The following is a 13,853-nucleotide window of genomic DNA, read 5'->3' as shown; positions in this document are numbered from 1 at the left end:
TGTGTGATTCTGAAATATATAACTTACATTATATATATATATATATATATATATATATATATATATATATATATATATATATATATATATATATATATATATATATATATATAACAGATCATTCTAAATTGTAATGTAGACACATGCATTTTCTGTAAAGCTGCTTTAAAACAATACATATTGTGAAAAGTGCGATAAAAATAAATGTGACTTGAAAATGTACATTTATTTTTTGGGGGGGGGTAAATTGTCATGGTGATGCAACTGTTTGATATAATGAAGAAAAAAGCCTCATTAAAGAGAAAAGCTTAGTAATTGCATAACCTTTTGATTATTGTTTTTTAGAAATAAATAAATAAAACCAACTGCTTAAAAAAAAACACACAAAAAAAAACGTGGTACAAAGTAAAGTGATGTATGATGTAGGAAAGTTATTTCAGGGTGTAAACTGTCATGTGGTGCGACTCGCCAAAACGATGTATTTATGAATTAATGTTGTTACTCAGGATATATGTACTTTTACTTTAAGGTCACACCACATTACAGTCCTTAAATTTGAACTTTTATTTGAAAATGTTTTTCGAAATCATTAAAAAAAGCCAGCATAAATGCAAATTATAAAATCTTTAAAGGATTTTTCATTTTCATTAAAAAAAGTCACTGGCCCCTTGGTCCTGCCATTTGTCACGGTCAGTAGGGACAGAAGCTCAGACGTACATCAAACACAGTGGCGTGTTTCAGTTTCGTTTGGCCAAGCACAACTGTTTAATCCCAAAGAGCTGGACAACAAACTGAAAGCAATGAAATGTGTCAAATAAGGAAGGCCATCGTAATCAAAACCAGAGTGCATTTGTTTCCTTCCTTTGCATACGAGAAGCCGAGACGGAAGCCAATGCTAAGCAGCTTTCCACACTTTCACTCTATCCCTCCACATCCCCTCAGTCATATGCTCGTCTGCTCCCACTTCCCCACTTCTCTCAGAGCGGGAGGGAGGGAGGGAGGGAGGGAGGAAAGAAAGAAGTAGCGTGTGGAACTCTGAACAGTCTGGCAGAGATCAAGTAAGTGTCAAGGCATAGTCATGAATGAGAAGGGGAGCAGGCGCGGATATGCTTATCCTCTGGGCCGAGGCCAACGCTACAGCTCAGAGGTGCCAACAAGTTCAGCTCTGCCCTGTTCAGTCATGGGACCCAAATATTTCACAATCAGCCCCAGCTCTGGATAAACATTCACAAGCATGCATACACATGTACACACTCAAACAGGCCAACAGGATAGCCTAGATTTTAAGATCTCTTACCGTAGTTGCTTGGCATAATTCTGTTCAATCTCTGTTCGCTCCTTCACAAACTTCACGTATTTCTCCACCAAGTCCAAGCCAGATTGTGTGTGCTTATCAAGGATGTCATATTGGTCCTGTAATACAAAATCGAGACCAGGCTCTTAAATAAAAATGTCCATTTTTTTTTTTACTTATTTTGATTAGTCAGACACTGATCCAAATCATTTGATTGTGGTGGTCTGACATCATTCCTTATTCTTATTCAGGTATCTGTTGCGCCTCCCAAAATGGTTACAATTTATGATATTATTATAGGGAAGCATAACACTTTCTTCATACTGATTATTACTCCGTAATCATACTAGAGATGCAGGATTAATCGTTAAAATATTGCGATCTCGATTCAAACACCCACACGATCTCATTCCAAAACGACAACGATTCGGCCATATTTATTAAACCATTGACAAAATCATACCGGGACATTCAGATCATGTATAGGTATGAAACAGCTTTTCAACCACACAGCATGGGCGTCGGAACCATTGTATACTTTTTAAGACCAATGATATTGGACCCACTTACTTTTACCGTCTCTGATTCAGCACATTTGTCTTTTCATAGTGCTGTCAGTCAAATCCAATTAATAGGGAATTCCCTAATAAATTAAACTCCGCTGAATCGCTACATTATATTTCTCAACGAGCGAAAGTAACCGCCCGTTGTACCTTTCCAGTCAAATATTGTGTTGCAAACATCAAACATCAACAACATCAATTGTCATTGCTGGCAGATGACCACGGTATTAGCGGGATAATCCACGGATAGCTGTGCATTTAATGCACGACTTGGAGGCAAAGAACCGCCCGACGCCCGAGTTTAGTTTACTTCCCAGGTGAAAAAGACGTACTGTTAAATGTATTAAAAATGCATTAAAGTATATTTGTATTGTACTAAAAACATACTCAAGTACATTTTTATATATATTTAATAGTACGTCTTTTTCACCTGGGTTGTTTTAATTAAAAGGCACCAGAATAGCCTACATGAAATGGTATTTACTCCAGTAACATTTTTCTGGGGGAGGACCCACCCACTTTTTTTTTTCTTCCGACGCCCATGCCACACAGTATCATTATTTCTGTGTTACAAATATTCAAATTATCACAGAAGTACTGGGAATAAAATAAAAGTTTATAGTCCAGATATAAACACTGATGTCTATGGTAGCAATCAGAATAGAGCTGAACATGGCTCTTCGGATAGCGATTGTATCGTTAACATCGTTACACCAGTTGGTTGGCGACAAGTGACTGTTTATAAAATCTTTTTGTCATTGGATTGATTCAAAAGACTTGTTCAAAAACACTGATTCATCCAGTGATGAACCAAGTATTTATAAGTGAGTCATTGAATCATTCATTCAAAGCAATTTTTTTAAATAATTCATTTAAATTAATTTAACATTTTAAATAGACAGCAGCAATTAACATTTTGTAAGAACCTCAAGTAAATTACGTTAAATAAATAAATGGTTATTTTGATCATGAATCATGGGATCATTATTTGAAAAAAATAAAATAATAATAATTGTGATTCTTAAAGGTCCCGTATTATGCCCCTTTTCACAAGATGTAAAATAAGTCTCTGATGTCCCCAGTGTGTGTATGTGAAGTTTCAGCTCAAAATACCCAACAGATCATTTTTTACAGCATGTTTAAATTGTCTTTTTTTGGGGCACAGAAAAACGCACTGTTTTAGTGTGTGCCCTTTAAATGCAAATAAGCTGCTGCTGGACAACTCAGGGGGCGGAGCTTCATGAGCTCGCGCTCAGTCTCTCAGGACAATTTCATCACATGGAATGATGATAATATCAGAAACTCTCAGTAACGTGTTCATTTCGAGTCGGACAATAATGCCTACAGAGTCAGAGTGCTGTATAGAGATGGAACAGGTATAGTTTAGTAGTTTAATTACGGTTATTATAACGTATTTGTCATCTGCTTGTATGTATCCATTATTTATTAATAGCCTACAAGTCTGCTGTTTCTGACCAGGTCCGAATGATGATCAAACATATACTGATGAGTTTAATAAAGTTTATTGTACATCACACAAAAGATGAAGCGTCAGTTTTACTTCAGAAAATCACCGTAAGAGCTGAGTAAACACAGTAAGTTATAAGAAGTGCGCAAGTACATAAATTAATTTCGGTAGAGTTGAAGGAGCATTCCTGTGGGCGGAGGTTAGTCAAAAAACTGTTCTAGTGACGTCATTAAAGAAGGAAGTAGAGGGATGTAGTCCAAACGGGCCGTTCGATGTAGGCGACTTCTGTTAAATAAAATATCTCGCTTGGCATTGAACTTTGAGCTTTATAATTTTACAGATATTATTTATGCTCTAACAGCAACATTACACACTAACTAAAGTTTGAAACATGGGATCACGAAGAACGGGACCTTTAATTTATCCAGAATCATGCAGTTCTATGCTATACTTTAATATAAAATTGAAAATATAAGTATTGTTCACTATATCTGTAAGAAACATGCATTAGAGGAACCCTTGTCAACAGAACCATGCGCAAACATAAGAAATCATTTAGCATGCAAGCAATAAAACAGGAATCTGTGGATGATGAGTCTCAACAGGTTCATGATCTGTCAACTAGTAAACAAATTAATAATTTTGAGACACAATGTTTCATTGACGAACTTTAGCATTACACTACGCAGCATCCTGTGAAATTATTTTAAGATTTTTTTTATTTTTTAGATTTTAAACCTGCACTCTTAGAAAAACTGCTTCAATAGGGGTCTTGACTTAATTTTAAGCCAAACGGGTTCTATGTAAGAAAAAAATGTCTAATATGATTGCATAATAATTTAATGTTTAATGGGTTATTTCATTTTTTTCCATTCATAAAAATTTAAACAAAAAAATTACAACTAAATCAGTCAAATGATCACATGATGGTTTCCATAAAAGGTTCTATGAAGCCAACTTTTAAGGTTCTATATAGAACCTTTACTTCTAACAGTGTGAAAGATAAAAATTGAATAAAAAACAATAAAAAATCCACAATTAATTAACCTTTTTCTCCCTTAAATTAACTGATGCTATCATCTTCTATGATAAGCAAAGCAAGCATATCTGTTAACATCTCAGAAAATGTTGTTTAGCATTTCCTGACTCTTTAAAATGTGATTGCCAAAAAAAAAAAAAAAAAAAAAAAAACACTCCTGAGATGTTGAAACACTGCGAAGCAGCCAATATGGAACAGAAAACACTAGAAAATGGGACAACAACATGTTGGTCAGTTGAAATATTAAAGGTTTAGTTCACCAAAAAATGAAAATGAATTTACTCACCCTCAAGCCATCCTATAGGTGTATATGACTTTCTTCTTTCAGCCAAACACAATCGGAGTATTAAATAATATCCTTGCTCTTCCAAGCATTACAATGGGAGTGAATGGTTCCTTAGATTTTGAAGCCCAAAATAGCATATCAATCCATCATAAAAGTAATTTATACAACTCCAGGGGGTTAATAAAGGCTAATAAAGTTTATAAAGTTACGAATATGGATATTTTTCTTACAAAAACGTTTCGCTTCACTTCAGAAGGCCTTTATTAGCACCCTGGAGTCATATGGATTACTTTATAATGGATGGATGTGCTTTTATGTGCTTCAAAATCTCAGTTACCATTCACTCCCATTATAAAGCTTGGAAGAGCCAGGATATTTTTTAATATAACTCCCATTGTGTTCGGCTGAAAGAAGAAAATCATATACAGCTAGGATGACTTGAGGGGGAGTAAATTATTAATTCAAATTTTTGGGTGAACTAACCCTTTAAGGATGAATCAGAAATGGTATCTTTTGGGTTCATAACATCTCACTGAACTTTTTTTTAAAACAACATGATTTTAGGTTTAACTTTTTATGAATTTATAAGGGGAAGTTTCTCATCATTTGTAATGTTTTCCCTTCTCTAGTTATTATAAATCCTGCAGAAATGAATTTTTAAAAGTACAAATGATTATTACATGCATAGTCTCTCATCTAATATGAGCTAGTAAGAGCTGCATGCATAATAATTGTAAAATTATTATAATATACGCTGCAGCTTTAGGCGAACTTGTCCAAATGAATGCAATCATGAAGATGGAAAGGTACTTCATAAGTTTTACTAATTCCAAACATCAGCTGAAAGCTTGCATCAGATTGTGTGAAGTCTCCTGACTGGAGTTGATCAAACTAATGCGAGAGCAAGTAAAAATGCAAGTGAAAAGAGGAAGACCAGACAGTTTGCCAGCTTCGTTTCTGCAGAAACTCAATGCCCAGCTATTTTTGTAAGCCAAACCGGAAATTAGCATCACCCTGGTTCCCTCGACAAAATCCCAATTGGCTTTTGGCTTATTGCAGAAAATAAGGTCTGTGACTCACAAAAGCTTATGATTCTTACATGTTTTGTTCATCGTGATAATGTTCACAAATGAACACAACTATGAATTTTGAAGTATAAATATAATCGGCAGAAGTCCAAGGCTGAACGTAGGCTATAACCGAACTAGAAACGTGCCTGCCCAGTGCCCACACAGAGGACATCCCAGAGATTCCCTTCCCTGTCCGCAACCCTTGACCCTATAACGTTATCGTGCGAGGCAGAGGGTTCCTCAGGGCTTTAAACGCATCCTGACACAAGTGACTGAGCAGACAGAACACAGGAAGTGGAAGTCTTCCCCACTTCCTGCTGCATTTCAGCTGTGCTCAACGAAAATATGAATATAACATTCTATTTCCTACAGCATACCTGAAGCAATACAAAAACAGACCTAGAGATTAATTTGTCAGCATTTCCCTAAGAAAAAACATCTGAAACTGCCTGGTTTGGCTGTATTTTTCCCTTTTTCCCAGTTCCTTATTTGGTGGGGCATTCTGTTACATTTCAAGTACGGGCCTGACCACTTGAGAGTGATGATATCTTGAAACGTCCCCCACCCCCTCAGTGCTACCTCCATCGGCCTGGATGTAGATATGCGTTTTTGAAGTGGGAAGGAGGGAGGTGCCTTTGGGATGACATTCCTAACAAGCCAGGCCATGTCCTGACTCCACCTCCTCCTCCTCTCTCCTCAAAATGGAGTCCATTAATATAGAACAAGAGAAGAATTCCCTGCCCCCTCACAACCCACTCACTCGCAAAAATAGAGCGCTTTTCAACTTCAAAACAAAGTCTCGTGAGGCAGTTGTTTATGTCCCAAGATAAGCTTCTGTTAGTTTGCGTCTTAAGACAACAGCAAATATTTGAAATATAAAAAGAAAAGAATGTCAAAAAGATTAAAAATAAAATTTATGAAGTGAAAATCTCATTGTCATTACTGTAAATAATACTACTTATTTTTTTTTGTATTTGACCTTTCATTAAACAAGGAACGCAAAAAGTGCTGTGTGGGGTGTAGAATCCGTATCCCGGTGCTCTTTGTGTGTAGGGATACTTAAAAAAAAAACAAAACAAAACATATCAAGCCAAGGCACTGGAGAGTTTTGAAAAAGCCTTTGAGTCATGGCTCAGGCATTTAAAAACAGGTAACAGATAATCGCACACTGACGCGTTTATAACTATATAGAGTATTTTGTTTATTTGAACATATTGTGTTTGGTTTAATTATATTTTGGTGAGATATGTTCTCTTTACATTATTAATCATGTATCATTACATAATCACATCAGGTGACTATGCCATATGACTAATTAATTGCCGTTTAATAGGACTCTGGAAATTGTTGTCAACACCCTGATGAAGGCAGGTTATGATGTGCGGTTATCCGTTTTAAAATGCCTAAGCCATGACTCAAAGGCTTGACTTGATATGTTTTTATAGTATTAGACCTTTTTTGCATTACAGTAGGCTACTGTGAATTTGGGGGTTCAATAAAAATGAAATACTTTTTTAAAATATCTCAATTGTCTTAAAAATAGGCTACGTTTTATGTAATTTATTATATACTTTTTTCTTTTTGGGTGAAATATAATGGGCATTTCTTACTTTCAATGAAATTCACAGAAGAAAATTATTTTGTTCACACCAAACATTTTATTCTGTCATAATTTACTCACATAATTTACATAAGTCATAGATTACAGACTTTCGGTAATCATTGGAAACAAAGATATTTTAATATGTTTTCTCATAACTTGTATGCCTATTGAAAATCTAAGCATACAGTAAATCAACATTTTTTTTACTTCAAAAAGTACAAAGATTTTTGGATCCATGGACAGAAATAATGAAAAGTATTTTAAAAAATAATAATTTTTGTTTCGAAGATGGGTCAACTAAACCTTTAATGTACAGCCGTGGCCAGCAGTGCACAGGCAGTGGCATACATTTTGTGTTTCGCAAAGTTTGCTGCTTCAGTATTTGTAGATTTTTTTTTTTTTTTACGTTACTATATCTACAGTAAAACTTAAGCACTTCATAAGCTTTAAAGGTTCTTATTGGCAAAAGCATTCAACATATGCAAAGAGTCAATATTTACAGTGTTCTTCTTCATAACCTCTGCAATTCGCTCTGACATGCTGGAAATCAGCTTCTTGGCCAAATCCTGACTGTTAGGCTTATACCGTTAAGCCTTGCCTTATTAGTGCTCGGAGTTGATCGCAATTTGTGGGCTTCGCTTTTCCACTCACCTTTTGAGGACTGATCACAAGTTCAAATTTCAATGTAATGATCTCTGATCCACTTCATTATTACTCTTGCCTTGTGACAAGGTGCTTAACATATTAATTATGGTGCTTAATCACACCAAATTGCACCTGTGTCGTAGAAGTAGCTCTTGCAGGATGTTTTGATACCATTATTTATCCCTGGCAGTGTTTTTGGGCAAAATTTTGAAAGATCCCATTCCGTTGGATAAAAAGCAGCCCCACACATGGAAGGTCTCAGTATGCTTCACTGTTGGCACGACACAGGACTCATGGTAGCGTTCACCTTCTGCGCACAGTTGGTTGATTTTCAGATGTTCCAAACAGTTGGAAGAAAGTTCATCAGAGAAAATAACCCTGCTGTCCAGTCCTTGTGAATTTCAGTCTGTCTTGGAGAGAAGTGGCTTCTTTGCTGCTCTTCTTGACACCAGGCCGTTGTCCAAAGTCTTGGCCTCACTGTGTGTGCAGATGCACTCACTCACGCCCAATATTGAGCAGCTCTGCACCGGTGGTGACAGGATTCCATACCCGAATCCTCAGGAGGAGACGGTCCCGGCGCTTGCTGGACACTCTGGGACGTCCTAAAGCCGTTTTCACTGCAGTTGAATTGAACACCTCTCCTTGAAGTTTTTAACTCTATCCCCTGCCATTGATGGAATTTTCCTGCTTTCCGTGCTTTCACTGTTAAAGGAGAAGTTCACTTTCAAAAAAACTTTTGCTGATAATTTACTCACCCCCATGTCATCCAAGATGTCCATGTCTTTCTTTCTTCAGTCGCAAAGAAATTAAGGTTTTTGATGAAAACATTCCAGGATTTCCCCCCATGTAATGGATTCTATTGGGACCCAAACGGTAGAAGGTCCAAATGACAGTTTAAGTGCAGCTTCAAAGGGCTTTAAACGATACCAGACGATGAATAAGGGTCTTATCTAGCGAAACGATCGGTCATTTCCAAAATAAATAAAAAAGTTTAAGTTTTATAAGCACAAACGCTCGCCTTGCTCTGTTCTGTGATGCGCGTTCGTGACGTCACGTAATACGCAATTACGTTGAAAAGGTCACGCTTGACGTGTTTACAAATGTGCGGAAGGAGGACCATATACACATTTTCAAATGTATTTGTGTCAGTTTATCGTTTAAAATGCCCATTTCGTGTGCGTATCCTCGGTGTTTTAATATTAAAAAGCCAAAAAGAACATTTTCTTCAGGACAGAAATTTTTCAAGCGTGACCTTTTCAACGTAATTGCGTATTACGTGACGTCACGAACGCGCATCACAGAACAGAGCAAGGCGAACATTTGTGCTTATAAAACTTAAACTTTTTTATTTATTTTGGAAATGACCGATCGTTTCGCTAGATAAGACCCTTATTCATCGTCTGGTATCGTTTAAAGCCCTTTGAAGCTGCACTTAAACTGTCATTTGGACCTTCTACCGTTTGGGTCCCAATAGAATCCATTACATGGGGGGAAATCCTGAAATGTTTTCATCAAAAACCTTAATTTCTTTGCGACTGAAGAAAGAAAGACATGGACATCTTGGATGACATGGGGGTGAGTAAATTATCAGCAAAAGTTTTTTTGAAAGTGAACTTCTCCTTTAATCGCTAGGGAGTGCTATAACGCATCTTCTGAAAGAGTACTGAATCTCCTGATCAAAACACGTGCGAAAAAGATGCAGAAACAAGCGATATCATATGCAAGCAGATGCATATGAAAAATAGCACCATCAACAACATTAAACAGCATATAAACCAAAACTGCCTAATGTTACTGAATGAAATGTCGACCCAGGACGAGCTTTAGGACTGTGCAAGCATTAGGGGTGTTGATGGACTCGATCTATTCCATCTATGTGTTGATCATCGTTCTGAATCAGATCTGGATGTAGTCTTTGACAAAAACATGATTTTATCAACTTTTTGCTCAAAATTTACCTTTTTGCTCAAAAAAGAATGCATTAAGCTAGAGTGAAAATTGTTTAAAAGCAGAGGCTCTGTTCTTTCTTTTGATACATGGCATGTTCAGATATTCATACAACAAAATATTCTGAAATTGTTGTGAAAATGATCAAAAAACGCTGGCGGTGGCTGGCAACGTTTTCTAAAAACGCTAGCGTGGAAAGAGTTATTGATTCAGTCAATGGTTCTTTCAAGTGCAATATTCTTTGCAGCAATTTCCTTGCATGTGAGGCCACTTTCATGCAAAGCAATGATGGGATGGCTACACATCTTTTTTTTGTGGAAGTAACCATTGTTTGCTAACATAAGAAAGAACACTGTGATTGGAAGCATTTCCTCCCTCAGTCTATCAGTCTGCTCTTATAATCCAAACAGAATGATAGAGCGAGTTCACCTGATTATTGCTTGTTCACACTTTCCCATGTACTGATGATACTCTGGTCATTTTGTGCCAGGGCCAAAAAACAGTGAAATTTGGGTTTTTGTGATAAAGTTAAATTATTATTTTTTGAGGGGGAAATTAAGCTTTTTGCAATTATTTAAAGAGCATCTGATAACTCTGATCAATTTAGAAACGATTTCATCAACAGCACGACAACTGAAGCAGCAAACTTTGCGAAAAACTACATTTATGCCATTGCCAATACTATTAGGTCATGGCTGTAGCTAATGCACTGAAACAACTCCTCTGATTTGAATCAGCGGTGGCTTCAATCAAACTTCACACCGACTGCTATCACAATAATCTTTAAACCTACAGAGATTCCCTCTGCAAACATCCAGTCAATCTATAAAAACAGTCCTGAGCACAATTTACAGCAGGGTTCCTCTTATCCGTAGCACTGTATTCGGCCCAGTCTTGACCCCTCCTCTTGTACTTTACTGCCATCATTAACTCCTCCTCCCCATAGTGCAAACCAAAGCTATTCTCCCAGCCTGAGCAGAGAGTAGCAGTCTACAGCCTCCACGAGACGAGAGTACACAGCGAAATATCGCTGTCCTTCGTCATGCTCTTATGACTTATAAGGAGCCTGTTGTGTGGCATTTCTCAACAAAAATCATCCACACTCCCATCGGTACACATCTGAAATCTTGAGCTGCCAAAAATAGCAAGTGGCTTAACAGCAAAGGAGTGGACAGATGCCACAGTGTAGCCATGGGAATGGCACTTAATGACTAACCCAACCAAAACCAATTAGGTTAGACATTGCTAAGAGTGACGGTAAACCAAAGCCAGACTTATGAGAACCAACAAATGCCCTTCCCACCTGGACCACCTCAAGCGTCTACAGCTGAGAAACAAGTCCACGCAAACACCAACTTTCACTTCTGTCTACTACAGAAGGTGAAACTACTGTAATTTCCCTGGTTGAAAGTAGCATCCCTCAAAAAGCACGCAAAACTTTCTAGTGAAGCGGACCACAAAATAAACAGCAACGTGAAGTGATGTGTTTTTATGAAATTAGGGCAAAACTAATTAGGCTGGTGCAGTAGAAGATGGAAAGGGGACAGCGGACAGAGGCCTAAGGGGAGCAACAACAGCAATGAGGTCAAACAATCTCCACCCACTTCAGAGCAACACTCCATTTGCAACACTGCAGGCATGTGGAAGGGTCTGTGTAAAATCTGTCTCTTGTCGAAAGAGGTGGGAACCTCTGTGCAGATGGGACATAATGTGATGGCAATGCGAGAGCTAAAACAGGCAGGATGAAACACAGCTGATGATGATGCAATCAGAAACAAGCACTGACAATTTCTCTAAACTATTTCCACCTTTGTGAAAGTGCTTCGGGTGACAAGACTGATGTGTAGCGGATAATTGTGAACAAAAACTAACTAAATAAAGATCATCAATTCAAGAGCTCCTCATTGTCAGATGATACTGATAGACAGGGACTGCTTATTAAACTAATCTCCAAATCTACAGAAGACGTTCAAATCAAGCAACAGAAATGATGAATAATCAGCTAGCAATTCCCATTAGCAGGAGACTATTAAGCCTGTCTGAGCAGATAAACGAAGCCAAAACATCTTTACAAAACTGCCAGAGACTAAGAAAAGAAAACAGAGTAGGCCACTAAACACAAAATAGTGGCATTTATGGTTAAAGTTGTTGGTTATAGTTCACTCATGTCATATTGAATAAACTACTATCTCCCCAAATGAAAAATGGATGGATGGATGGATACATACATACATAGATGTATCTATGCATGCATGTATACATGTTTGTATGTATACATGCATGTATGCATTCAGTACCGGAAAATCGTTTTGAAAAAATAATATTTTTTAATGTCTCTTATGCTCATCAAGCCTGCATTTATTTGGTCAGAAATACAGTAAAAACAGTAATATTGTGAAATATAATAATTTAAAATAATGGTTTTCTATTTTAACATACTTTTAAAATATGATTTATTTCTGTGATGCAAAGCTGAATTTTCAGCATCATTACTCCAGTCTTCAGTGTCACATGATCCTTCAGAAATCATTCTAATATGATCTGATTTATTATCAATGTTGGAAACAGTTGTGCTGCTTAATAGCCTTATTTTCATAACCTGTGATACTTTTCTCAGGATTCGATGATGAATAAAAAGTTAAAAAAGAACAGCATTTATTTAAAATATAAATCTTTTGTAACAATATACACTACCGTTCAAAAGTTTGGGGTCAGTATTTTTTTATTTTAGAGAAATTAATACTTTTATTCAGCAAGGATGTGTTAAATTGATTTAAAAAAAAAAAAGTGATAGAAAAGATTTCTATGTTGAAAAAATGCTGTTCTTTTGAACTTTTTATTCATCAATGAATCCTGAAAAAAGTATCACAGGTTTCAAGAAAATATTAAGCAGCACAACTGTTTCCAACTTTGATAATAACTGAGAATGAAATCATCATATTAGAATGATTTCTGAAGGATCATGTGACACTGAAGACTGGATGGCTGATGAAAATTCAGTTTTGCATCACAGAAATAAATTATATTTTAAAGTATTTTAAAATAGAAAAACATTATTTTAAATTGTAATAATATATCACAATAATATTAGTGTTTTTTTCTGTATTTCTTATCAAATAAATGAAGGATTGATGAGCATAAGTGACTTCTTTCAAAAACATAACAAATAGTAATGTTTCCCAACTTTTGGCCTGTACTGTATGCATGCATGTATGCATGTATACATACATACATACATACATACATACATACATGTACAGTCTACATACATCAATGTTAAATAGAGATTGTAGCTGGGCCGACTCTGATTATATGAAGTTAACGGCGATACTGTTGTTGTTGTTGCTGCTGTGATTCTGCTCAACTTTGTGTTAGAGCGGATGTTCACATTAAACGTGGCAATTAATCGAATTACATGATGACAATCGTGTAGTTCGAAAAATTAGGTCATAAATCTGTTTCACAATCTGCCAGACAGTCTTTTCGTGCATTTATCTTCTTCCAGTTTGCAAAAAAAACAAAAAAAAAACAATTGTCATAAATCACGCTTACGCCCATGTATTTAATCGAGAAGTTCATCGGTGCCATTGAATCGGACTCGGACTTTCTGAAACAGAAAAATGAAACATAAAACAGAGTTTATCCTCCGAACTTACCCAAAGCTCAGTGCCCCAGTCCATGTTCAGCTCTCCTACCACTTTCCCTCCTCTATTAGCCTGAAAAGTTATCCCAATTTACGAGAGTAACAGATGTTCAAAATAGGATCAAAGAAAGCGACTCATATCTTTTTCCCACATCCACGCGCAACACAGAACAAATCGTTATGGTTCTCCAGCGCGAGCTACTTTGTGGCGGCACAAATACTTTTCGTTGCTGAGCAAAGAAGGATCAACTGGATTTCATTGCCGCGTCACTCCCAGATCCCTAATTCTTAAAGG

General features: G+C 36.6%; 1 protein-coding gene across 2 annotated transcripts in view; it reads right to left on the bottom strand.

Moving 5' to 3' along the window:
• The window catches only part of trip10a (thyroid hormone receptor interactor 10a), a 31,781-nt gene extending 17,933 nt beyond the window's left edge, over nucleotides 1-13,848 (bottom strand). For both annotated transcript variants that reach the window (XM_084135962.1, XM_084135963.1), the window contains exons 1-2: nucleotides 13,572-13,848; nucleotides 1,298-1,413 (exon numbers count right to left, since the gene is read on the bottom strand). In XM_084135962.1, the coding sequence (XP_083992088.1) occupies nucleotides 1,298-1,413; nucleotides 13,572-13,595 (140 nt within the window). In that variant the 5' untranslated portion in view covers nucleotides 13,596-13,848. The remainder of the gene's footprint in view (nucleotides 1-1,297; nucleotides 1,414-13,571) is intronic.
• Nucleotides 13,849-13,853: the final 5 nt, after the last annotated feature.

Source organism: Abramis brama (assembly GCF_963993115.1).
Source record: "Abramis brama genome assembly, chromosome: 1".
NCBI lineage: Eukaryota > Metazoa > Chordata > Actinopteri > Cypriniformes > Leuciscidae > Abramis > Abramis brama.
The sequence above is the reverse complement of the archived record's forward strand: the minus strand, read 5'-3'. Positions and strand labels throughout refer to the sequence as shown.